Raw genomic sequence first — 27,391 nt, 5'->3', positions numbered from 1 at the left:
GAAAGACTATATAATCCAGCAGTGGTTTACATAAGCTGCTATGCAAATGACTCCCAGTTCAAACACTCTGGATGCTGCAGTTAAAGCAGGGCTGGGGAGCTGCAGACCAAGGACCAAAAGCTACCCTCTAGCCTCCCTAGTTGGCCTTTGGAACTCAGGCCATAATGCTCCCCATGCCACACCCCCTCTCACAGGCCACGCCTCCTCTCTCACAGGCCACACCCTCCCTTGAGTGCTTTTGCTTGGTTGGAATGTGTCACTGAACTATGATAAAGCCAATTGCTTGTATGCAAGGAGTATGGAGGGATGTGTGGTGTGTGTGTCTCTGAAAACCTGGGTTTTGCATGACTGGAATGTACAAGCTACTGATCAAAGGTAAGAATCACCTCCAATGCTCTCCCCACTTTTGAATCACACCTTCTCTGCCACTGGTACATGACCTCTGGACCTCCCTACCAGGGAACATGGCCCCCAGGCTGAAGATTATGCTTGGACTTATTCTTTGTGAATTGGTCCAATCCTCTTGTAAAGTTGGTGGCCACCACTGCTTCCTGTGGGTGCTAGTTTCATAGTTCCGCTATGTCAAGAAGTACTTTCTTTTATCTGTCTTGAAGCTTCCAGTATTCAGCTTCATTGGGTATCTGCAAGTTTAGAATATATTTCAGGATATCTGAGGCCAATTTTCAGCCCTGGTCAAGTTGTACCTGGGGAGAAATGCGTCACCATAGAGTCCCACTCGCATTATACAGCCAACAGGGAGCTATTTAAAGCAACACTCCTGTGTAGCATCTCTTAGGTACGGATGTTTGCAAAGTATTTTACAATAAAGAGTCTCTTTTTGAATTACATATATTGCTCTCGCTGTAAAAATAAGACTGCCCCTAATATTGTTAAGTCCAACAGTACATGCCTCAGCAGGCAAAGAAAGTGATAATGAATACAGCACAGAAATGAAGCTTCTAAAATAAACAACTCTGGAGATTTGACTTCATTCAATTCCATCAAAATTGAAAGTGTGCAGGAATAAAGAACAGTGTGAGTAGCCAAGCCTGCCCTGGCTCTCAACACCTTTTGTGAGGATTACCGAGTTGCGGTTTTCAATCTTTTTCTTTTTTCATTCTTAGATTTCTTCTTCTTCTTTGATTCTAGCCAACGATGCTCCTTAAGCGCGGATGACTTGAATAGGCGATGGCTGAATCCCAGTCCAGCATGCCAGCCCACCATTTACCACACAAAGGGCCTCCTTTACTATCTCAGTACTCAAGGCCGAACTCCAGTGGTGAGTCTTTGTCGTTCATATTTTCTTTGCCCAACTATCTTTAGACTATTATCTACCTCTGCTGCAGAGGTGGGGGACCTGTGGCCCTCCACCACAACATGGGGTCCGAGTGGAATGATACATTGGATTTAGTTCACATTTAAAGGCAAACCAACCCACTGTGCACTTTCAGAAACAATACATGTACCAAAAGACAGTCCTCCTTTGAAATTTGCACTTATTCAAATTTCACAGTACAGTACTCCAGCCTATAAATGTGTACAAAAAATGCATATACTGAGCTCAAGTGAGTTAAGCAATGAGTTTACACACACACAAAAAGGATTTTATTAGGGGAGATTGTTTTGCAAAAATTGTTTTGTTAGCAGAAATTCACAGTATAATGCCAATGAACTTTCATGAATACTTTTTTAAAAGAAAAATCAGATTTCCCCCTCTTTTAACTAGACAGTATTGATTGATATTGGTTTTATTTGTGGTTTTAATGATGTTTTATGGATCTTTTGTTGATTTTATGCTTATATATTGTAGTCAGCCTTATGTAAGAGCAGATTAAAATGCATAAATGAATATGACTAGATAAACAGATACATGGATAAACAAACAAGGAAATGTAGGGAACTGAATCCGAGTCCCTCTGCATGCAATGCACGTGCTCTTCCACTAAATTACAGACTTTCCATCCATGGTATAGCCTCTGTGAAAGCTAGGCCAAAGTGCCCTTGACTAAACCCATCTATGAAAATATGGGATTGAAAGATAGGAAGAGCCCCACAAGTGTAAATACCCATGGGTAGAGATGACAGGAAGTTTGCTTATGTTCACATTTTGTCAGGTTTCGGGGAATCAGAACCCTCCTCTGGTGGCAGCAGAGAAGAAGATAAAAAGAGAAGAGTTCTTACCATTTAGTTTATTCAGTAATCACAGCGAGAGACAAAAGAATGTGGTCTCTCTCTAGAAATGGCATTGCTCCAACTGTAGTCCCCCTCCTTCATCTCCCTTACTCTACATCAGTCCTATGTCGGCTAATCTGAGCCTTCCGCCGCTGAGCTCTCTGCTATACTACTCTCAATGCCTGTCTGGTCCTGGGAGAAGGGGGGTTATGAATGCTTTCCAAGGACACTGAGTCTGTCAGCTGTCTCTCCCCTAGCGCTGGTTCTTCTTCCTGCTCTTCCTCTTCCAATATTTCCCAGCTCTGCTCTCTGCAGCCTCTGAACCATGCCCTTCTGCAGACCACTGTTCTAAATCTATACTGTCCTCCTGTTCTTGGGAAGGTGCAGGGGAAGGGGTGGTGGCCCCCCCCACTCCTCCTCAGTCCAGCCCCTGACACATTTAAATGTGAATCTATGAAATTTGCACTTTCTGAAACAATATGAGAACTCAAGCACAACCATCCTTTTGAATTCACAAACAATGTTTATGGAAGATGCATATATGTAGGGTCAAGTGTGCATAAAAAACAACATATTTGTAAAAACAACATACATTATACTTGAAGAAGCTGCCTGCAAAAATGTTTCCATTAGTCAAAAGTGCATACCCAGAATGTGTTTATTAGGAGAAATTTGCACTAAAATTTCTGGTGAATTTTCATGAGGGTTTAAAAACAAAAAATTGCAAATTGTGGCTGAAATGTAGAGAACGGAATTTAAGATAGGGAAAACGAGCAAAAGATAGAACTGAAACTGACAGATCCTTCCATCTCTACCTTTGGGCCTCCATCTGCCTTCACTCCCTGGAGTCCAGAAGGGCCTGGAGCTGCGTCTCTTTGCGCAAAGGCCATTGCAAGCTCTCAGCAAACCTTAGCTTTAGACTTAGCTATTGATTCCTTTGTCTCACTCTTTCTTGGCCTTTAGAACATGACAGGCTGTTGGAGAACTGAATTTTCCCTGCCTTTGAAGGGTTCATTGATTTTAGTTTATACATGCTCTCTCTCACACACCTTTCCCCCTTGCTTTGGAAGTAAACCTCTTATTTTCCAAGGGAGCTTACAGAACCAAGTTCACCAATAGCCAAACGATTTCAGTGAAGTACTTTGGTCTCATTTGTCCTGGTGACATGTGAGCAGCATCCCCCCCCCCATCTCCCATTTCTTCAAAGTGGGAATGGCAGCTTAAAGGAGCAAAGGAAAAGAAAGAGGGAAACTAACAGCTTTTCGATAGGGCAAGCAGCTGAACTGTTGATCACTTTTTCCTGGGAAGGAAAGGAACTGCAGGCCTGGCAGACTTTTCTGCTAAGTTCTGCCCAGGACACTGTACCCAGAAGAGAAAAATATCCAATAGTCAAAACACACACACAAACCTGCCAATTGAAGACTCAAGTTAAGGTTATCTCATGTTGTCTCAATCTCTCCAAAGCCAGGAAACTAACTACCATGTGTGCCCTGTGATCAGTAATTCTCTTGTGTAATGTCACAAATTGTTCTTGCTTACAACCCTCTCCACCTGGCCAAACCTTTTATTGGTCTTTCAGGCCCAAGTTCAGTGAGGGAGGATGGAGTGCTTTGAACCCAAAATGCCCCACTTTGCCTTATACTGAGTCAGGATGTTGGTTCATGTTGCTCGGTATTGTCCACACTGCCTGGCAGCTGCTATCCAGGGTTTTAGGCAGAAAGTCTCTCCCAGCCATACCTGGAGATGTCGGGGATTGAACCCGTAACCTTCTACTTGCAAGGCAGTTGCTGTGCCACGGAGCAATGGTCCCGTGTCTTGCTGTACTTGCAGATGAATCTTCCTGAGAATTGGCACAAGCCTGTTTACGGCTTACATCAGTAGCTGGCAGGATGGGTTAAGACCAGGATGGGGAACCGTTTTGACTCTGTGGTTCAGCACCTTACTGAGCCCTAACCTAGCAATTCAAATTTGACCAATGGGAGGGCCTGCCTGTCTTCCAATTGCTTGATGCCAGACTGATGCCAAATGATTGATTGCTTTGAAGTCCCGAAGTCAGGACTGTAAGTCCCAAAGCAAAACTGAATGACTTGACAGTTCAGCTTTCTGATTCTGGTTTGGGAACTGCCTCATGATGAACAAGAACAAAATGTTCATTTGCTATCACATTGAGAATTTTGCCAGCAGTCATGCTGCAAGACTTCTGTGGTTGCCTTGTGAGCTCAGTTGACTAACTTGGAATTGACGTGAGCTCCTGTGAGCACTTTTTGGGTGGTGGGGAGTGGAGAGGCACTGGCCTAAAATGCACTGAAATCAGAATCGTTAAGCAATTCATTCCTGTTAAAAATCAGAATATTGACTGCCTGCACACTGCCAAGATTCACCTTTTGTGTTGTCTGTTTAAATGGACGAACTGTTTTTCAAAACTTGCTTTGATATTTTTCATTACTGGCACAATCACCCATCATGACAGTGCTTGGAAACAGAGCTTCATGTAGCAGGTCATGAGGAGTACCACCAGTCTCACTCCTATTGCATCAGAAGAGGCCCTCATCTCCCAGTGTTTGAACCATCCTGCCAGATACTTATGCAAGGAACAGCAAGATTGTGCAACACCTTTGCTGATCACAGGGTTATATCTGTTAAGGCATCAGCATTAACTTCCAGTTTCTAAGCTTTGCGGTGCTTGAGCCAACAATATAGCCTTAACTTTAGCCTTCAGCCAGCAGGGTTTTTAATAAATGAATTTCCCTGGGTTTTTTTAAAAGGAAATTTGTTAAAATACTAGGTTTTGAGTCCCCCAAAATAGGGGTTGTGTTATACATGGGGGCGTGTTATACAAGGAAAAGTATGGTATGTTTGTTCAGGACTCACAGCACCTTCTCATGGGCCCCAAAAGGTTGGCCACTCCTCATCTGACTACTGCACTTTACTATCATATTCCATAGCTAAATGAATACCGTAGATATTGCACATAGTGCCCACTATGTGGCTGACTGCAGACACTGGGATTTTTTTTTTTTTAAATTAAAAATGAAATGTGCACATACCACATGCCTTGGGCTTTAATGGAACATGGAAACCTTAATAATTTTTGAACCACTGCTCAGAAAGTTACCAAACCAACAGAGGATCAGCTTCCTTAATGAGTCTGGATAAAATACACAACAATTATCACCAAAATGTGAAAGAAATACTCCTGTAAATCTGTTCAAAATTATGAGTAAGCTTTTGTAGTTTCCTAAACCACCTAACTTTATTAGTACAAATTCTGAAGGGACACCGCCCCCCACAATCAGTTCTCAGTTTGGTACATTTGTAGACCACACCATTTTGGAAAGTGGGTTGTCTGTCTGTCCATTTGTCTGTTCTCTGTGGCTTCATCCACACCTTGAGATATCATTGCCAAATTCAGCACAAGGTTTCCCAAGGGGCAGGCAGTGGTCTTTGTCAATGTCTAGATGCTGAGCACCACTTTGAATCAAGATGGTAGACCAATACACACAACCCAAATTACACTATCCATTTTAAAATAACTTTTTTTGTTTTGTTTCTTAGAATACCCGAGCAGCACTGGGCACTTTTTGCTAATAGATTATATATACCAAGTTGCTCCAAGTGTCATTTTTATGAGCTATAGAATTTTGAGATATTTAATGGTGTAGTCTTCTTATTGCTGCCCATCTTAACTTTTTGCTGTTCATATGCCCCTTTAATAATTTGTGGACAGAAGTCCACATGGCTTATCACTGCCTCCTACTGGATTAAATCAGAGGTGCTTTGCTTGCACCATAGCTCTGATACAGGTACCAAGTCATATGTGTCAGCATTTGACAGGTGAAGATAGGGGCACTCTTGTGTACGTTCAGAGGGGAAGCCATGTTTAGTTTGTTACATAAATAAACAAATAGAGGGAGTCTTGTGGAGCTTTAAAGAGTAGCAGATTTATTATGGCATAAGTTTTTGTGGTCTAGAACATCTGGACTTCTGATCAAGTGGGTTTTAGGCTACAGAATTTATGCCACAATAAATCTGTTAGTCTTTAAGGTGCCATAATCAGGCGTGACAACAGAAGCAAATGGCTTGGGGGAGCAAAGCTTTGGCAAATGCAATTATTAGGGGACCATGAATTTAATCTGTGCTTAATAAGATGTGATTAAAAGCTGAGGGAGCAAACAGGCTTGTGGGGATAGTTTGCGTGTGTCTTGTGTAATACTTATAACACTCTGCTGGCTCCTGCCCAACACACACAGACAGAGGCTCCCACTTGCAAGAAAGAAAGAGACCTTTCTTCAGGCAAGTAACAGTACAGGCTCAGCAGCAGACACAGTGCTCGGGAGTCACAGTTTGGGAGTTCAGGAGCAAGGCAAGAAGATTAGAACTGGATGGAAGCAACAAAGACGTCCAAACAAGTTTCCAATACCCTCTCACCGAGCCTTTAAAATCAGGTGTGGTGAGCTCAGTTGTGAGGCTCTATTGCCTTGTAAGAATGTTGAGATTGCAATTGTGCACTTCTTCAGGGCGGGTGGATCTGTTCCCATCTGTGAAGGTGGTGCTTATTTCTAGGCAACAAGTCTGCCCCCTCATGTTCAGGTTCCTGTTCAGTTTCTGTCATCTCCTGTTCTGCTTCCCCCCATGGCTGAGGAAAGCCCTCCTGAGGCTCTCTGCATTGCAGGAAGGTCAGTGGGGCGATTCAGCATCTCTGTTCCCCATTTTCAAAGTGGGAAGGGGAAGGGGAGATCCCTCTCCTCCAACCCAGGTTCCCACAATCCTCCTCCTCCTCCTCCTCCTGCTCCTCCTCCTCCTCCTCCAGAGCCTGCCAACCCAATTGCTTCCAACCATCCCAACAGTGCTGTGGAGTGCATGACAAACACCTCAATTCTCATACCAAGGATCACAGCGTGAGCCTTCCTCCATTACACATGGCTGAATGATTCCCGCCCCCTCAACTCCTGCACAGTGGAGATTAAACTGACCATAGGATGGTTAATCTCAAAGTCGATTTATTTGTGCTTATTATACAAGAGTCCAGTTTCATTTGATTTAAAATGAAAGCTTTTGTGTCTTGCATCCTCAAGGTGGCTGGTTGTAATGTGACAGATTTAGCAGCCCATTCCTTATCTGGATAGGCAGTTACGAAGGTGGGCAGACTGCAGGGAAGGGAAGCAAACATTCACATATAGTGCCCCTCTGCATGGCCGGTGCAATTAGGTGGTGACAGCGGCATTGCTGCTGCTTACCCAGATGATGCAGGGGGAGAGCAGTAGCGAAGTCAGCCTTGTGCGGGTTCCCACCAGCGTACCTGTGCAGCCCAACCTCAGCATTGCCCTGCTCCATCCTGCCCCCGTAAGCAGCAAGGACACCATTCTCTGGAAGGTGTCACAGCAATGCAGGGAGCTGCCTTATATCCGACCAGACCACTTGTCCACCTAGCTCCATCTGGTACGCAGACTGAGACCCCACCTGCCTACGGACTGTCTCGCCAGAGTGGTGCATGCTCTAGCTATCTCCCGCTTGGACTACTGCAATGCGCTCTACATGGGGCTACCTTTGAAGGTGACCCGGAAACTACAACTAATCCAGAATGTGGCAGCTAGATTGGTGACTGGGAGTGGCCGCTGAGACCACATAACACCGGTCCTGAAAGACCTACATTGGCTCCCAGGATGTTTCTGAGCACAATTCAAAGTGTTGGTGTTGACCTTTAAAGCCCTAAACGGCCTCAGTCCAGTATACATGAAGGAGTGTCACCCCCCCCCATCATTCTGCCCGGACACTGAGGTCCAGCGCCGAGGGCCTTCTGGTGGTTCCCTCACTGCGAGAAGCCAAATTACAGGGAACCAGGCAGAGGGCCTTCTCAGTAGTGGTGCCTGCCCTGTAGAACGCCCTCCCATCAGATGTCAAACAGATAAACAATTACCTGACATTTAGAAGACACCTGAAGGCAGCCCTGTTTAGGGAAGTTTTTAATGTGTGACATTTTAATGTATTTTTAATATTTTTGGAAGCTGCCCAGAGTGGCTGGGGAAACCCAGCCAGATGGGTGGTGTACAAATTAATAATAATAATAATTATTATTATTATTATAGCTCAGTATTGTCAACACTGACTGGCAGAGCTTCTTCAGGGGGTTCATATGCAGGGGGTGTCTCCCCGCCTGCCTAGAGATCCTGGGGATTGAATCTAGGACCTTCTGCAGATAAATCTGATGTCACAGCAGCACTGCCCCACCACAATGTCTGCTCCTGCTGCACGTGGATGTACATGCATTTGAACTACAATTAAGATGCTATCCCTTAAGGTGGCCATGAGTCTTACTTTACAGAGGAGAGACATCTTTGAAGGCATCCTTCATTTAAGGGCTGCCTGGTCCGAGTCCAGCTGAAAGATAATGAGCCTTCAGAAAGGAGATCAAGGACCTTGAAGTTGCCCATCAGTTGTTAACACCAACGACAGCAGACTGAGCAGGCACAAAGGATGCCTAGTCACAGTCTTATAAGACATTGTATTTTTGATTCAGTGATTTCAGTTATGACAATTATTTCTGACCTTGCAGCAGTAGATGTAAAGTCGCAGGGTAAAATGTAAAATGTTAAATGTTAGGCAAACCTGTGCAGCAATGTTCTATCAGAATGAGTCTTGGTTAAGTCCAGAAGGTCCCGTGCTTAATTCCTGGAGGTAGGGTTAGGAAAGATCCCCTGTCTGAAATCCCGGAGAGCTATTGCCAGTCAGTGTGGACAATACTGAGCTAGATGGATCAATAGGTCTGACTTGGTTTAAGGCAGCTTCCTATGGCCTAGGCCATTAAACAAAACAACAAACTGCAACAGTCCATAAGACAGCTATTATTCTCCCATTGCCAATAGCCTTGCTGCTTTCAGCTGAAACAGGTTAAATTCTGCTGAAGCTCCCAAGACACTTTCCATCTGATGATCTGGTATAATCCTGCACTGGCAAGTGGGACTCCCTGTCTCTCAGCATGCCAATAATGGCCCTATCATTACAGATCTGCCTGTACTAATCTTTTGGATGCAAAATGGTAAACTGGGGAAGCTTAAGCGGTCCAGCTGTCTGGCACACTGAGGTTTCCTGGGCATTTCTTTAACGTGGAAAGTTGTATTTCAGGTGGATAATGTCTGATCCTTTTTAGTTGTTAGGAGTGCACTAAATTGGCAGGTAATTGGTACCCAGCGGAACTGGGCATTCTATCTCAGAATGGGACCGAGGCTATGAAATCCCTGTTCGATATTCAAAGAGGAGATGAAATAAATATGGTAAATACATACATACATACATACATACATACATACATACAATGTCCCACTTATGGTTCAACAAAGCTATGAGTGCAAGTAGCTGTGTGAGCTTGGAAGTAATTTGTTGTTGTTTAGTCGTGTCCGACTCTTCGTGACTCCATGGACCAGAGCACGCCAGGCACTTCTGTCTTCCACTGCCTCCCGCAGTTTGGTCAGACTCATCTTTGTAGCTTCGAGAACACTGTCCAACCATCTCGTCCTCTGTTGTCCCCTTCTCCTTGTGCCCTCAATCTTTCCCAACATCAGGGTCTTTTCCAGGGAGTCTTTTCTTCTCATGAGGTGGCCAAAGTATTGGAGTCTCAGCTTCACAATCTGTCCTTCCAGTGAGCACTCAGGGCTGATTTCCTTAAGAATGGATGCGTTTGATCTTCTTGCAGTCCATGGGACTCTCAAGAGTCTCCTCCAACACCATAATTCAAAAGCATCAATTCTTCGGCGATCAGCCTTCTTTATGGTCCAGCTCTCACTTCCATACATCACTACTGGGAAAACCATGGCTTTAACTATACGGACCTTTGTTGGCAAGGTGATGTCTCTGCTTTTTAAGATGCTGTCTAGGTCTGCCATCGCCTTTCTCCCAAGGAGCAGGCGTCTTTTAATTTCTGTCACCATCTGCTGTCACCATCTGCAGTGATCATGGAGCCCAAGAAAGTAAAATCTCTCACTGCCTCCATTTCTTCCCCTTCTATTTGCCAGGAGGTGATGGGCCCAGTGGCCATGATCTTCGTTTTTTTGATGTTGAGCTTCAGACCATATTTTGCGCTCTCCTCTTTCACCCTCATCAAAAGGTTCTTTAATTCCTCCTCACTTTCTGCCATCAATGTTGTATCACCTGCATATCTGAGGTTGTTGATATTTCTTCCAGAGATCATAATTCCGGCTTGGGATTCATCCAGCCCAGCCTTTCGCATGATGAATTCTGCATATAAGTTAAATAAGCAGGGAGACAATATACAGCCTTGCCGTATTCCTTTCCCAATTTTGAACCAGTCAGTTGTTCCATATCCAGTTCTAACTGTAGCTTCTTGTCCCACTTAGAGATTTCTCAGGAGACAGATGAGGTGATCCGGCACTCCCATTTCTTTAATAGTTTGCTGTGGTTGACAGAGTCAAAGGCTTTTGCATAGTCAATGAAGCAGAAGTAGATGTCTTTCTGGAACTCTCTAGCTTTCTCCATAATCCAGCGCATGTTTGCAATTTGGTCTCTGGTTCCTCTGCCCCTTCGAAATTCAGCTTGCAGTTCTGGGAGTTCTCGGTCCACATACTGCTTAAGCCTTGCTAGCTTGTGAAATGAGTGCAATTGTGTGGTAGTTGGAGCATTCTTTGGCACCGCCCTTCTTTGGGATTGGGGTGTAGACTGATCTTCTCCAATCCTCTGGCCACTGCTGAGTTTTCCAAACTTGCTGGCATATTGAGTGTAGCACCTTAACAGCATCATCTTTTAAAATTTTAAATAGTTCAGCTGGAATACCATCACTTCCACTGGCCTTGTTATTTGCAGTGCTTTCTAAGGCCCATATGACTTCACTCTCCAGGATGTCTGGCTCAAGGTCAGCAACCACACTACCTGGGGTGTACGAGACATCCATATCTTTCTGGTATAATTCCTCTGTGTATTCTTGCCACCTCTTCTTGATGTCTTCTGCTTCTGTTAGGTCTTGCCACTTTTGTCCTTTATTATGGTAATCTTTGAACGAAATGTTCCTTTCATATCTCCAGTTTTCTTGAACAGATCTCTGGTTCTTCCCATTCTGTTGTTTTCCTCTATTTCTTTGCATTGCTCGTTTAAGAAGGCCTTCTTGTCTCTCCTTGCTATTTTTTGGAAATCTGCATTCAATTTCCTGTATCTTTCACTATCTCCCTCGCATTTTGCTTGCCTTCTCTCCCCCGCTATTTGTAAGGCCTCATTGGACAGCCACTTTGCTTTCTTGCATTTCCTTTTCATTGGGATGGTTTTCGTTGCTGCCTCCTGTATAATGTTGCGAGCCTCCATCCATAGTTCTTCAGGCACTCTGTCCAGCAAATCTAAATCCTTAAACCTGTTCCTCGCTTCCACTGCGTATTCATAAGGGATTTGACTTAGATTGTATCTTACCGGCCCAGTGGTTTTTCCTACTTTCTTCAGTTTAAGCTTGAATTTTGCTATAAGAAGCTGATGATCTGAGCCATAGTCAGCTCCAGGTCTTGTTTTTGCTGACTGTATAGAGCTTCTCCATCTTTGGCTGCAGAGAATATAATCAATCTGATTTCGATGCTACCCATCTGGTGATGTCCATGTGTAGAGTTGTCTCTTGTGTTGGAAAAGAGTGTTTGTGATGACCAGCTTGTTCTCTTGGCAGAACTCTATTAGCCTTTGTCCTGCTTCGTTTTGAACTCCAAGGCCAAACTTGCCAGTTGTTTCTTTTATTTCTTGACTCCCAATTTTAGCATTCCAATCCCCTATAATGAGAAGAACATCCTTCTTTGGTGTCATTTCTATAAGCTGTTGTAAGTTTTCATAGAATTGGTCAATTTCAGTTTCTTCAGCACCAGTGGTTGGTGCATAAACTTGGATTACTGTGATGTTAAAAGGTCTGCCTTGGATTCGTATCGAGATCATTCTATCATTTTTGAGATTGCATCCCAGTATAGCTTTCATCACTCTTTTGTTGACTATGAGGGCCACTCCATTTCTTTTACGGGATTCTTGCCCACAGTAGTAGATATGATGGTCATCCGAACTGAATTCGCCCATTCCCGTCCATTTTAGTTCACTGATGCCCAGGATGTCAATATTTATTCTTGCCATCTCATTTTTGACCACATCCAACTTACCAAGGTTCATGGTTCTTACATTCCAGGTTCCTATGCAATATTTTTCTTTACAGCATTGGACTTTCCTTTCGCTTCCAGGCATATCCGCAACTGAGTGTCCTTTCGGCTTTGGCCCAGCCGCTTCATCAGCTAATCTACTTGTACTTGTCCTCCACTCTTCCTCAGTAGCATGTTGGATGCCTTCCGACCTGAGGGGCTCATCTTCCAGCGTCATAACTTTTATATGCCTGTTGCCTTTGTTCATGGAGTTTTCTTGGCAGGGATACTGGAGTGGATTGCCGGTTCCTGCTCCAGGTGGCTCATGTTTGGTCAAAACTCTCCACTATGACCTGTCCATCTTGGGTGGCCCTGCACAGCATAGCTCATAACTTCTCTGAGTTATTCAAGCCCCTTCGCCATGGCAAGGCAGTGATCCATGAAGGGGCTTGGAAGTAATACTAGAGCCAAATTATATCTATCCATATATATCTATATCATCTGTATCTATATATCTGCAGCCACTTTCTTTAATGACAAACTCAGTTGTTCAGATGGGGCCAATACCAGGTAATTGAACACAATACAGAGGCTTACTTCCAAAATGCATGAACTGGAGACTGAGCCAGAAAATATGTGCATGACTCAAAGAGTAGCAAAGGACCGGTGTAGAGAGAAAGAAACTCAAAAGACTCAGGCTCTGGAAATGTTGCCTGTTCTTGGCTTTCTAATTGGGGTATGGAGTTCCATCAGAAGAACAGAAGCACAGCTTCCTGGGTTGCCTGAAAAAGCAATCTGGGTCAGCATTCAGTTTCTTAGCAGCGGGCAATCAGAGTCTTGTGGGAAGCCTTCCAGCAGAGCATGAAGACAATGGTTGTCTCCTGTTGGGTATCCCGAGGTATATTGCTTCTGAACATTTTTCTTTTCTGGTTTTTTTTTAATCCCCACCCCCAATCTCTCGCCAAAGAAGACTCCATGAGTAACTTACAAGATAAGTAGTCAAGGCAGTCTTTACTCTTTCAGGATTAACATCTGAAAGACAGGGCAGAAAAGAAAAGGAGAAGATGGAATGGGGGAGAAGGAGAGGGAACAGGAAGATCAGGTGCCCGTTTCTTAAACTAACTCTTGTTAAAATGCCCACCTGGCAGTTTGGGAAGCAGAATGAAATGGCCATATGAGATTGGAAGGAGGGCCAAAGGCAGCTGGTTGCTCAGCAGAGCGGATGGAATAGCCCTGTTTCCCTGCTCAGCCTAATAGCTATTGATAGCCTGACAATGTTTTGTTTTCGAAAGGAGGAGATCTTGGAGTTCAAACCAACCTGCATAGTCATCTTTTCTGATCTTCATGACTTTCCCTCAGTCGATTTGTCGGTTTGGGTTGTGGTTAATCAGGGTTGACCAAAGAGACACTCTATTTACAACGTTACATTGATTGTTGAAATGCAGTGACAACTGACTTTCACATGGCGATCTTGATGACCTCCATTCTTATGAACAGACAAATGGGAGATGTAGTGAGATTGGAAATATTAACTTGTTCCATTTCCCAAAAGTGAGGAAAGAGCTTTTTTTCAGGAATTCACAAAAAATTATCTTTGAATTAATAACTGAAAGTTGACAATCACCAAATTTTGGGCATTCATTCACACACTCTCCAAAACACTTATGTATTTGTGTGTGTGTGTGTGTGCGTGTATGTGTATGGACACCCCCGATTTGCAGCTCCCTGATAATGGCATTTTGCCCTCTGCTGCCTCAGGAGTCACCACTCCCACCCCAAATCTATCCCTGAAAAACTGTTCCTTTTCCCACTTTTCCCACTAGCCACATTTGGCCCACAAGCCTGAAATTCCCCACCTCTACTCTAATTCATCTGCCCATCACTATCAGTTCTTTCACAAAACAGGAAGCAGCACTGGGGAGTCAGAGATAAATTGCACTGCTGATTTCTCCCTGCAGCCTTCTCGTTCTCTGTTGGAGACATTACCTTAAAGAAGCAACTGACTCCTTAAAAACCTATGCTTGTAAGTTAGAGATTTCCCAATACTGTAGTGAAGATGTGGAGAAGTTTTGTAGCGCCAATGGGTATTGGCTTCCCATCTCGGCAAACGGGACAAATTGATTGTTCTTCAAAAGCCCCGGTCAATATTAGCCTCTTGCGTCAATAAATCCTGATTTTTCACTCTGATCAGTCGATAGCTGCATATAAAGGCAACCTGAATGTGGCCTTGATAAAACAACCATTAGCTTTGTGTGCAACAGCAGAAGCTAGGCAGATGGATTAGACAGTCATATTAGATGGGGGGAAACACAAGTATTTTGCCTCAAAGGAAGGTCATGTACTGTTCCTTAATTCACCTGGATGTACATAATGTAATAACAGTGTACAGGAGCAGCTCACATAATTGCATGCTTTTCCATTCCTGCAAACTGCGTGGTATAAGCTGTGGATTTAAAGACAACCAAGTGGTGCTTAATTGCTTCATAATGTGCAGGCTTCAGTTCTCTCAATGATAACAGGAAAGGTTGGGAAACCAAAAAGGAAGCTGATAAATTGTCCTGCTATTGCAGAGTAGGATCTTGTGAACTTCTTTTCCGTGGTTGCATCTGCACTCTAGAATTAAACTGTCTTAAGAGACATTTCTTCTTGAGGAACCTAGGGCTGTAGGGTCTCTAACAAAGAATCCGGGAAGAGGTGTAGCTCAGTAGTAGAGCACATGATTTACATGCAGAGGGTCCCAGGTTTCAATCTCTTGTCATCTCTAGGTAGGGCTGGGAAGGACTCCTGCCTGAAACGTTGAAGAACTGCAAGTCAGTATTGGCAGTGCTGAGCTAGATGAATCAAGAGTCTGACTCAACATACTGAAAGACAACGTCTTGTGTTGCTAAGTTCTTAGCAACCTCATCATTCTTTGGGGGAAGCCATGGCAGCTATGAAATCAATATAAATCTGAAGTGCAGAGAAGTCCCAAGAGTAGTGTAATGGTTGTAAGGGGGTTACTTGTGCGTAAATTGCCTTCAGTTTAGTTAGATTGCTTTGCCAACCATGCTTAGGCTGACAGCTCGCCCTCCGTGACCTGTTAGTCACTTGCAGAATCCGTCAGTGGGCGTTTCTTGAACCTCTTCCAGCATAAGAGCTGTTTGACGCCAAGTCTCCTCCTACTTTCCCTGCGCGGAACTCGTCTGCGCAAGTAAGGGGAAGGCAGGGGCGTGCCAGCGCTCTCTCCACTAGTTTCTGGTGAAGGGTCTTGGAGACCTGTCTCCAATTCCTCCACCTCCCTCTCTTCTCTACTGGTGTTACGCTGAATTCCTTCCCCCCTGCTGGTCCCCTCTCCGGCATCGCTCTGGAGCCCTGCCTCTGCCTCTCACTCTGATGTCAGTTCCCTGACAAGTAGCTATGGGCCAGCAACGTCCACAATTACATTTTGAACAGCTCTGTCCTAAATCTTTGAATGACCTCTCTCAGTTGTTGCGTGTGGATGTTAAACAGTGTGAGATACAAGATAGACTCCTGCAGGACCTCATAGTGCAGGTGTAGGGGAGCTCTTTCACCCCGGGGGCCACCTAGGCAACCTTCCAGGGACCACATGCCAATTGTCTCCACATGGAGACAAAAGTAGGTGGAGCAACAAATGTAAAGGTTACCTTTGTACAGCCTTAAATTTTACCTTTGTACAGTAGGTAGTTTCTAAACACACTCACACACCCCTCTCAGCCCTCTGTTTGGACAAACAAGAGGCATTATCAGGGTCCAAGGGTGCAAAGGTGGGCTGGTGAGGGATGTGGCTTGAGCAGAAGGGGACTGACCTGAGGGCCAGATAGAAGGGCTTGGGAGTCTCATTTGGCCCTTGGGCCTGAGGCACCCCACCAGACATAGGGTAAATGCCCAATAGCACCTTGCAAACCATCTAGTCTTGTGAGATGATCCCATTCCCAACATCTCTGAACAATATCTGAAACAGCAAAATTAGTGCTTGCAGGACGGGATTTTTGTTTTGTTTTATCCTGCTAATGTATCTTTTACATTGTTCTTGGTATGCATTAAGACTAGATTATTTCATTATAATATTTAGTTTATTCTTTGCTTATTAAGTGTTTGCCTTTGCTTATTTGAGTTTTCAAAGTGCTTTGTAAGAAATTGGTACCCCCCCCCAAAGGGCAATGTTGATTATAAGTTGATGTTTCTTATGTGCACCTTTGAGCACAATCCACTGTGGAAAAGAGGAATGAAATTAAACCAAGGTAGAGACGGTCCAAAAATCCTACTTTCAGTTTCCAAAATATATTGCACCCACACAAAAACTGGGGTGCACTATTCTCTTGATTTTTAGGGTGACAGATTTATCTCTCCAAAATATTTACACAGGTGTGGGCTGCTGCTCACCTTAATTCTACAAAGTTAAGGAGTTCGGGTTCAGTTTCAATGTTTTAAAATGGGCCACTCCCATCCAATCCAACATCCTGTTCTCACAGTTGCTAACCAGATGCTCATGGCAAACACACAAGGAGGTCCTGAGGGCAACATTGCTCTCCCCACTCCCACACTTACTAGAATGGTTTCAGAATGATACAATGTGCCATTGCATTGCTCCCAAACCACTTCAGGATCTGTGGCTCATTTTTTACTTCCTCCTGGAGTGACTTGGAAGTGACGAAACACCACACTGCATTCCACCGTTCTGAAGCCATTCTAGTTAAGTGCTGGTAGAGGAGACAGGGAGAAAGGGTCCCATCACACTGGGAATATGAGAGAGCCCCAAACCACCAAACACCTCATCCATTCAGTCCTTAAATCCTAATGTGCAGATTTTGGAGAAAATTCTTTTTCTCTATGACATTTTTGGAGGGGCTTTGATTCTCCACAAATCACCTGAAGAATGGCTGGGAAAAAATAGAGAGAGAAACTTCAGCATAGCAATAAAGAAAACTTCTGGAATCGGTCATCCAGGTAGGAATGGATCCATTGTTGCTAACCTCTCTTGTGCCTTTGTTAGTCATTTCTAGCTTATCAATCTCACCCAACAGAAACAATGTCCCTTACTGTCATGCATGGTCACCCAGAGGCAATGCTGTATTCAGCACAGGTGACCAGGCCAGGCTTCATTTTTTAACAGCTTTCTCTTTGGCCCAGTAGTGGTTTCTTAGCAACTACTCAGCTCTCTCCTGCAAGACAGCAAGATTTAGGAGCTTTCTTTTTCTCTTATCCTCAGGTGTTTTGCGACTACCACGGCCATTCCCAGAAGAAGAATGCATTTCTATACGGATGCAGTATAAAGGAGACCTTGTGGCAGGCGGGACGTACTGTTGATACGACTGTTGTCACCGAGGATGTTGGATACAGGGTAAGACGTTCTTCTTATAGTACAGACTTTTGCACAGAAATTCCAGGTGAAACTGCCCTGCTGCTCCTCTGAGTGGCCTGTTTATTGATCATTTGTCCTGATTTCCTTGCGCAAAGCTTACACAGAGGTGAAATGGTATTTGATCCTTATTCAGAATTCATTCTGATTTGTTTGCAGGAAGGTTATTTGACAATTAGCATCCATCCTGATTTGCTTGCAGGGAATTCATACACCTCCCTGTTAATTGTTCATTCATTCCACAATAGTTGAGTCAACCCTCCATTGGAAAAAGTCTATTTCTTTTTCAAAGTGGAACTTTTGTGGTACATGATACCAGTCAAGCTTGCAAAAATCTATCATTTGCCCGATAATAAATGCTGGAAATGTAAAGAGATTGAAGGTACATTCTTTCACCTTTGGTGGACGTGCCCAAAGATTAAGGCTTTCTGGGAGATGATCTATAATGAAATGAAAAAGGTATTTAAATATACCTTCCTGAAGAAACCAGAGGCCTTTCTCCTGGGCATGGTCGGCCAACTGGTGTTAAAGAAGGATAGAACTTTCTTTATGTATGCTACAGCAGCAGCAAGAATACTCACTGCAAAGTATTGGAAGACACAAGATCTACCCACCTTGGAAGAATGGCAGATGAAAGTAATGGACTATATGGAATTGGCGGAAATGACGGGCAGAATCCGAGATCAAGGAGAAGAGTTGGTGGAAGAAGACTAGAAGAAATTTAAAGACTATTTACAGAAACACTGCAAAATTATTGAATGTTAATGATGCTGGAATGAAAGGAAGTGGTTTTAGCAATAAGGCAAAAGGAATATGTAAAAATGGATTGATACTAGATGAAAATTTGAAGTTATAATATGTGAAGATAAGAAATTAAGGGTAAACAAAGAGGGTATGGATTTGCTGAACTAATTATTAAATGGAATACGAAAAAGGGAGGTGTGAGGAAGTCATGAAAATAAGTAAATGAGTGGTAAGATAAGAGAAAGAGGGATTTATTTTTAACGGTTTTTATTTTTCTTTACTATTTTTTCTTTTTTGGTTCTGCATTTTTTGTATTCTTTCTTTCATTATTTCTGTAACCTTTTTTCTTGTTGAAAAATTTGAATAAATATTATTTTTTTAAAAAAAATCAAAGTGGAACTTTTGTGGTTGCATGACAGAACACTTTAATCTACTTTAATTGGGCAAACCTGCATTTCCTGATATGTGCTCGACTACCTTCTGGAAAATACTGACAGTCTTGAGTAGGAATTTAAGAAGCGCTTTCTGTTCTGGCCTGTATTCATCATAATCAGCACTGTTTGCATTCTGCTGCAGTTCGATTTCCACCAACTATTAATATAATTTGTGCCCCTGTCTGCTACTTAACATGGCTTTTGTAACTGTTTACATAACTTAATCAGCTCACACTAATTTCAATGTAAAAGAAACATCAAAGCGATGTAAAAAAAGTCATTAATTACATCTCATTTGCAGACACAATTAAACAACAAAGAGGTGAGCAAATATTGATCGTATTCGCTTGCCTGATTTCTGTTCCTGACCAAAGACAAACACATGAACTACAGCAATTTCTACTTCCCTTTTCTGTTTTCTTCTGAATTCTCCAACATCCCTAGTCTGGAGACAGCCCTGGACTTTCCTGCTTTAGATTTTTGAATTATGTTATCTAATAACAAACTTAGGTGGTAAGAATTCCAACAGAGAGGAAACCACACAGAGCAATTGAGAAACAGATAAGAGGTGCCAACATGTTCAGAACCCTGAGGTTTTTACAAGTCCCCAAACCCCTAAAACCTAAGAAGACAAGTTGCCTCCTCACCCACTTTCCAAAAAACACTTCCAAAAGAGAACAAAGCTTGCTCAGCAGCATGGAATATTGTTTATCTGACCCTATGTGTGCTATACATTTAAAGCAATAACCTACCACTTTAAGTAGTCATGGCTTGTCCCAAAGAATCATGGGAAGTGTAGTGTGTTAAGGGTGGCTGAGAGTTGGTAGGAGATCCCTATTCCCCTCCCAGAGCTACAATGACCAGAGTTCTCTGAGAAGAGGGATTGACAGTTAAACCACTCTGACAAGTGTAGGTCTAGGAGAAGAATAGGGCATCTCCTAGCAACTCTCAGCACCCTTAACAAACTAAGCCATGACTATTTAAAGTGGCATGATACTGCTTTAAAATGTATATTGCAGATCGAGCATCTGTTGGAAAGTGAATATGGGAAACCAAGGTGGTGGGAGATGGAATGATTTTCTTTTTTTCTTTTTTTGGAGCCACCTTTTGTGTGTGTGGTGAATAAAATTATTGTAAATACCTTTGGCTGTGTGCGTTGCTTTCCCACTTTGCAGTGCTAAGGGTTAGCTGCACCTGCTGTAATTGAAAGTGAAAGCATTTCCCGAAGTGATCTTAATAGAGCACACCGTGAGCCTGAAACATTGACCAGAGGAAATATTTCACACGGCGTTCCTTAGCCTGAGCAAGATAGCGTTGGCGGGGTGAGGGATGGCAAGGTGGGGGAAAAGCTCGTCGTCAGCATATCTTCTGGAGCTTTGTTGCCGCCAAACTTTAGGAAACCGGGGATTGCTGGCAAGCATATAAAGAGCATCAAAGGGCTGCCTTCCAGCAATCGAGGTGTGTGCCTTGAATCCACAATGGATGAGCCATGAGCAAACTTCTGCTGCAGTCTGACAGTGGAGGCATTAAACATTGACACCCACATGTTATGAAACCTGTTTCCCGACAGGTGTGACCCACCAGCCCATAAAATGCATCATGCAGTCTTTACCTAGTATTGTCTTTCCTTCTTGAGAGCTCCACAGACAGCCTTTCTGCACAATGCCATAGCTCTGCCCTTGACTCCACACATAAGTGGACTCAGGCTACCCTGGGTCCTGACTTGTAGGCAACACCTCCACACACCCCTTTTGGCTAACTGTAAACAGCATTAACCCTCAGCTTACTAACTGGATAGGCTGTGGTCTAAACCACTGAGCCTAGGGCTTACCGATCAGAAGGTTGGCGGTTCGAATCCCCACATGACGGGGTGAGCTCCCGTTGCCCGGTCCTTGCTCCTGCCAACCTAGCAGTTCGAAAGGACATCAAAGTGCAAGTAGATAAATAGGTACTGCTCCTGAAATTTCTGTCTGCTGCTCTGGTTTGCCAGAAGCAGCTTAGCTATGCTGGCCACATTACCTGGAAGCTGTACGCCAGCTCCCTCGGCCAGTAAAGCAAGATGAGCGCCGCAACCCCAGAGTCATCTGCGACTGGACCTAATGGTCAGGGGTCCCTTTACCTTTACCTTTACTAACGGGATAGTCTCTGCTTTTGTACTGCAAAAATTTGCGCTCACCGCCTCCAAGAGGTGGGCGGGGTTTGCGACACCACACGGGCTTACCTGGCCAGGTGTCACCCACCTTGCTGCAGGGTGGCTGTCGCCCCGCCCCCATCTTGGCAGGACAATGGGCTGCCAGCTGGGGGTGGGGCGAGGGCCAGGAAAAGGGCCGATGCTCTTCGGCCCAGACTCACTTTGTTTTCCTGCTGGATTCACCCACTCAACCCTCCCTAAAACTGTAACATGGTCTCCTTTTGCAGGCTAACCTCTTGCTTCCTAGATCAGCGGGCGCTGCTATGGTCGTGAGATGGTTGCTGTATTCAGAACCGGGAAGGAATTTTGCCTGCATTGGCAGGTTTTGCCTTCTCCATAGCAATTCATCACAACTTTGGCGGTTTTTAGGCCTTGGTCAGTATCCTATAGTCTATCTTTGAGATATGGGGGGGGGGGTTAACATCTTCATGCACCCACATGTGGCAGCATTTACAGGGCCCGTTAAAGGGTTGATTGCGGGAGTCACTGACCCTAGAGTGGCGGCATATAGGTCAAACTCCCAGCTTTGGTGAAGTGGGAGGGCACGCTGTGTAAGTTCACGCTTTACAGTCCCCTCCCATTGCACCTGACTGCCTTGCACATCCTCAGCCCCTGTTGGGTTGAGAGGGATACCTGCCAAGGCCTAAGCCAAGGTTCCTACACCTGAAATTCAACAATGTTGTGACCTAATTTAAACCCATACATTGTAGTCATGTCTCATTTCGGGGGGGGGGGGGGTAGGCGACAGGGTTTAGCGCATGGGCTTGCAAATTCTGTGTAACTTGCCTTGAGCTCTTGGAATGTTGGTTTTGTAGGTGAGCTTTCTTTAGCTTTAAATGACCTCCTTGGAGATATCTGAGAAAAACAGAAAGGAAAAGTTGTCCTTAACAGTCATTTTGGCACATTGTTACAAATAGATCTGTTTGTATATTGGTATGCGGTCGGTTGGAATTGTTTTTTTGTTTTTTTGTTGGAAATGTACAATTAAAAGATAATTAATGAGAAAATAAACAGAGAGGAAAGAACCATTAGCTTGAGACCTGAGAAACACGGTTACAACAAACAGAATATTAAATTCGTATTTGCTAATGTTTACAAATGAGCACTCCACACACTTATGTTCCACTTACCTACCAGCCTTTTTATTTAATTAAAGTAAAAAAGGTTGATTATAAAGACAATTTCCATTGTCTTAAGGAGCTGAATCGAGCTGGGGGATCTTCATATATATTTTTCATCATCCCTTCATTGGGTTGGGCTCAGCTGGGCAAGGACAAGAAGAAAATACTCAGACCTTCACAGACGATGCTTGAGTTGGTCTGATGTTTTGAGGGCATTTGTGTGTATGTTGTCCGAATGGCAACTAGGGGAGAAGAAGTTGGTGAGCATCTTTAGAACATCCCACTCTGCCCAAGCCATGGACCACAGTGATCACTGCACCAGGCCCAAGGCAAGTTTCTACAAACTAAAAGTCTCCAACAATTCCTTTATACTAAACAAAACCATGGTAGCTCAGTGGTAGAGCATCTGCTTCACATACAGAAGGTCCCTGGTTCAATCCTCAGTATTCCCAGGTAGGGCTGGGAGTGACTCACTGTTTGAAACCCCCAAGAGCTTCCCAACAGTCTTTGAAACATGTTGTTTAAGGAACTTGAAGGCTCTATGGGGCTAAGGAAGGAATTTAGCATTGCCAGATTCCACCCTCTCCCAAGTCCCCATTGTTTTTGTTATCTGCAAGTATGAGCAGGTGTCCATGCTTATTTTTTTCCTGCTTCCCAAAAAAGCTTCACTTGCAGATTTTTTGGTTCAAGCTGATATAGGAGCAAAGGAAGCCCTTTTCTGTGATCAGCTAGCTGTCCAGCCAGAACTGCAAGAGAAAAACACACACAATATAGACAATTCAGGCTGCCCAGCTAGTACAAGGCAGAAAACTTGCTCATGCATTTATCATTTGACTCCTCCTCTACACTGGGTTATTGAACGCTTGGTGACTGGAGATGATTGACATATGCACATTATAATACTCGTCATTTCTGCAGTTTGCATTGTGATTGGGCTGGCCTTACCTATTAGGCTCCAGGATCAGCTTAAGCTGCTGGTGAATGTTTTCCTAAGCAAACTATGTTTGGGGATGAAACAAGAGATTTGCCCAGCTTTGACCTGCCTGGATGAGAGAATCAAAGGCTTATAATTAGGCTGGTCCTGTGTCCAACTTCACACAGGATATTCCTTTTATTTGAAGGGCTGTCTGGTACAAGTCCAGTTAAACTAATCCTAAGAAGAATAAGGGGTAGGGGCCTTAAAGTTGCCCAACCACAGTTAACAGCGTTTGGACAGAAGACTGAGAAGGCACATGGGCCATTGCTTGGTCACAGCCTTCTCCACTAGGGTGAGAGGTATTGCATTTCAATTTAAACTGTTGCATCCATTTCAAAACAAATTAGCATATGCAAGTGATGGGAAAACCAGCATTCTCTTCCATCCTCTCTTTTGTGTGTGTGTTGCATTTCCTCTTGTTTTGGCAATGTCACTCTTCATAGCATTTATTCTGTTTCTCTTGAACAACACCTTGAGCATGCCTTTGCGGTGTATGTGTAAGAGAATCCATGTCAATGTGCCTGGATGCCTGTTGTTTTGTCAGTAAGAAATACCACACAAATGCACATATATGTGTATGTGTGTGTGTGAAAGATGGTGCTGGAGGAGGATGCAAATACAATAAAACTGCTGCTTACTGTTGATAGTTTAAAATGCTCAATGTGGCTCCTAGATCTGTGTGTGTTTCTTCCAAGCAGTGAGTTAGGGTCTTTTACCATCAGCCAACAATATTAGCTGTAGGCTAGTAATAATAATAATAATAATAATAATAATAATAATAATAATAATAATAGAGCATCAGGTAATCTACCGACCAATGATAATAAAACGTGAAAGCAAACAAGCTCAATTCATCTGTGAAAAGAATCCTGTTCCCTCTTGGAACCATAGGTGGCGATATTTGCTCAGGTAAAGAAAGAAGGTGTATATCAGAGCTGAAGTCGCCCCCTAATAGATATTGCAACCATTTTCTCCAGAAGAACAGAAGAACATTTAGTGTATAAAGTCCAGCAGTTTTGCACAAAGTATTCATTTGTGTGTGTATCTATTAAATTAGAGGCAGATACACAGAGATTTGGGGAGGACGCAGCTGATCTCCAGTTGCAATTCACAAGAAAATCAGAATAGCTCCATGTCATGAATCCATATTAGGTACTCTCCACCTTACTAATAATTTAAGAAAATCCCTATTGGATCAGACCCACAGCCCATCTAGTCCAGCATGGAAATGGCAACTAGACCATTCTCATCCACCTCAGCCGGTGTGGCTACCAGGTTGGCTCGGCTGGTCTAGGGGCATTCTGAGTGACACTAGCAGGCATTTGCATGCCTTGGGGAATGGTTCCTGTGTTTGCTTTTCATCCAGCGGGGGCTCGGACTGGACACCCGTTAAGCTGGTTTGTGTGTGGCAGAGGAGGACCAAGGCAAAGCAGAATCTACTGGTTTCTCAGACCAGCAAGAAAGCCCAACTCAGAAGCCTTCTAAAGTTGCTTTGCTGTGTTCTGGAATGTTGAGAGTCAGTGTGACGCAATGATTTAGAGCGCCAATGTTTTTACTGATATTGTAATCTTGTGTGTCGTGTGCCTCTACTCTTATGAAGTGCAGATTATAAATACTTGAATGCACATTAACCTCTTCCACACACAAAAAGCCTTGAAATGACTTACAGATACAAAACTACGTAAGATACAAAGGCCTTTGCAATACATTTAAAACCAAATAGATAAAGGCTTTCGCAATTCTGGGACCATCCATGGAAAATCAGGACACTTGGAGGTTATGTGGCTGTGTAAAGTGGTAGCATTGTGTTTTAAAGGTTTGCTGTTAATGTGGCTTTGGTGCATATGTCCTTCTTGGTGCCTGCCCCCCATGAAGGTTTGTGACCTTTTTGGTAACGGCGTTGTGGAACACCTTACCCCATGAAGTGCATCTAGGCCACTACTTCTGATGATTTGGTTAAGACTTTCAAAATTCTTCCTGGAGAGCTTTGCTTTTCCAAGCAGATGAATTCTGTCCCCCCACCCCCTTTCCTGAACCTTCCTCTATTTTATACTGCATTACATGATTGGTCCTGTTGTTTTATGAAGAATTGTGATATTTTAATTGCTGAAAGCTGACCTGAGTAATGCATTGCATTAGAAGGGAGAGATATAAATCCTTGAATGAATGAATGAATTCAGGGCATTTGGCATATGGACAGCTTTAATGATAGTGCTGTTACCGTTTCTTAATCTGGGCTTTAGTGTGTGTGTGTGTGTGTGTGTGTGTGTGTGTGTGCGCGCACACACACACACACGCATACACGTGTGCTTACAATGGTTATTCTGATGATATTGTGTATTGTTTAAATTTGTTTTCTTGCATCATATATATAATAAATTGTGCATATATGTGTATATGTATGTTGGGGTTTGTGTGTACAGAATATAAAGCTATATACAAGTCCAATAAATCCAATCACATCAATCATATCATTTATGGTATTTTCCCTATATGTTTGAAGTGTTTCCTGTACATTATCTCTTCAACTCTCAGAGATGTGTAAGAAAATGGTTTTTTCCTGGTTAGTTATGCCATACATTTTCATTATTAAACGTTTAGTACTTCCCATTACTCTTTTATTCTGTTCCTACTAATTCAGAACCAGATAATTGGTTTATGTAACTTCCATTCAGTGTTATTTTCCAACGATTTCAGTGGGAGATCTAGCCTGTCTTCTGCTGCTTGTGATTTATTTTCATCCTGCTGGCATGAATTTTTAAAGCATTATGCTCCTCGCCCAGATCTACCAAATTTCGGATAGATAGGACAAAAACTCCCTATTTAGAAGCAATTAAAAAGGTCCCCCCATCACAGCCTAATTGCTCTTTTCCTTCTCCTCTCTGTAACCTTTCTTGTGGCCTGTACAGGCTGTTCCAGCAGCGCTATTGAAACACATTTGGGACTCCTTCATTTGAATTCCCATTCATTCCTATAAATAAAATGACTGAAGCCAATGGAGCTCCTTTGTTTTTGTATTTCATTTTTTTTTTTTTAACGATTGCAAACTTTTATCAATTCTTTTTTTTTTTATAAATATTTATTAAAGTTTTTGAATATGAATGCACAAATAATAAACAATCTTACTTCTATCACAAACGTAGTTTCATCACTTCTTTGGACTCCCTCGCATCTCCCGCTCCCATTTACATCGTTAAAAGATTTTTCCAAACAAATTATCAACTTGTTTACAATCTCGTGTCCACTCATTCAAATATAATCTAGCAATTCTTCCAAAAAATTTTATATTTTCTTTAGTCTCACTTATCATCAAATTTAAATCTAATTTAGTGGTGGCCAATTTTTTATAATCTAGCATCCTTCTTAACATTCAACCAAATTACAATGTTTTTGTAGATACATCTTATATTTCTTCCAGTCTTCCTCAATCTTCTCTTCTCCCAGGTCTCGGATTCTGCCAGTCATCTCGGCCAGTTGCATATAGTCCATCAGCTGCATCTGCCACTCTTCCAGTGTGGGTAGATCTTGAGTTTTCCAGTTTTTTGCGATGAGTATCCTTGCTGCCGTTGTTGCATACATAAAGAATGTTCGGTCCTTCTTTAGCACCTTCTGGCCGACAATACCCAGAAGGAAGGCCTCTGGTTTCTTAGTGAAGGTATACTTAAATACCTTTTTCAGCTCATTATATATCATTTCCCAGAAGGCCTTCACCTTAGGGCATGTCCACCAGAGGTGAAAGAATGTTCCTTCATTTTCTTTACATTTCCAACATTTATTATTAGACGAATGGTATATTTTGGCAAGTTTAACTGGGGTCATGTACCATCTATATATCATTTTCATTACATTTTCCTTCAGAGCATTACATGCGGTGAAGTTCAGCCCAGTGGTCCACAACCTTTCCCAATCCTCAAACATAATGTTATGCCCAATGTCCTGCACCCACTTTATCATAGCCGATTTAACCATTTCGTCTTGTGTATTCCATTTTAACAGCAAGTTATACATTCTAGATAGTACCTTAGTCTTTGGTTCTAACAATTCTGTTTCTAACTTCGATTTCTCCACCTGGAACCCTAACTTTTTGTCATTTTTAAAAACTTCTTTAATCTGAGCGTAATGTAACCAGTCTCGCACTTTATCCTTCATTTTCTCCAAACTCTGCAATTTCCAGTTGTCTCCATCTTTTTCTAATATTTCCCAATATTTTGGCCATTTGGCCTCCATATTGGGTCTTTTTCGGGCCTTAGCTTCCAGAGGTGAAAGCCACCTTGGAGTTTTATTTTCCCAA

At 43.1% G+C, this 27,391-nt stretch overlaps 1 protein-coding gene across 4 annotated transcripts in view; it reads left to right on the top strand.

The window, feature by feature from the left end:
* AGBL1 (AGBL carboxypeptidase 1) overlaps nucleotides 1–27,391 on the top strand; it is a 411,962-nt gene that overhangs the window by 195,929 nt on the left and 188,642 nt on the right. For all 4 annotated transcript variants that reach the window (XM_081838750.1, XM_081838751.1, XM_081838753.1 and 1 more), the window contains 2 exons: nucleotides 1,150–1,279; nucleotides 17,485–17,616. In XM_081838750.1, the coding sequence (XP_081694876.1) occupies nucleotides 1,150–1,279; nucleotides 17,485–17,616 (262 nt within the window). The remainder of the gene's footprint in view (nucleotides 1–1,149; nucleotides 1,280–17,484; nucleotides 17,617–27,391) is intronic.

Source organism: Podarcis erhardii (assembly GCF_964252035.2).
Source record: "Podarcis erhardii genome assembly, chromosome: 14".
Taxonomy (NCBI): domain Eukaryota; kingdom Metazoa; phylum Chordata; class Lepidosauria; order Squamata; family Lacertidae; genus Podarcis; species Podarcis erhardii.
Note: the sequence above shows the minus strand (reverse complement) of the source record. Positions and strands in the feature narration are given on the sequence as shown.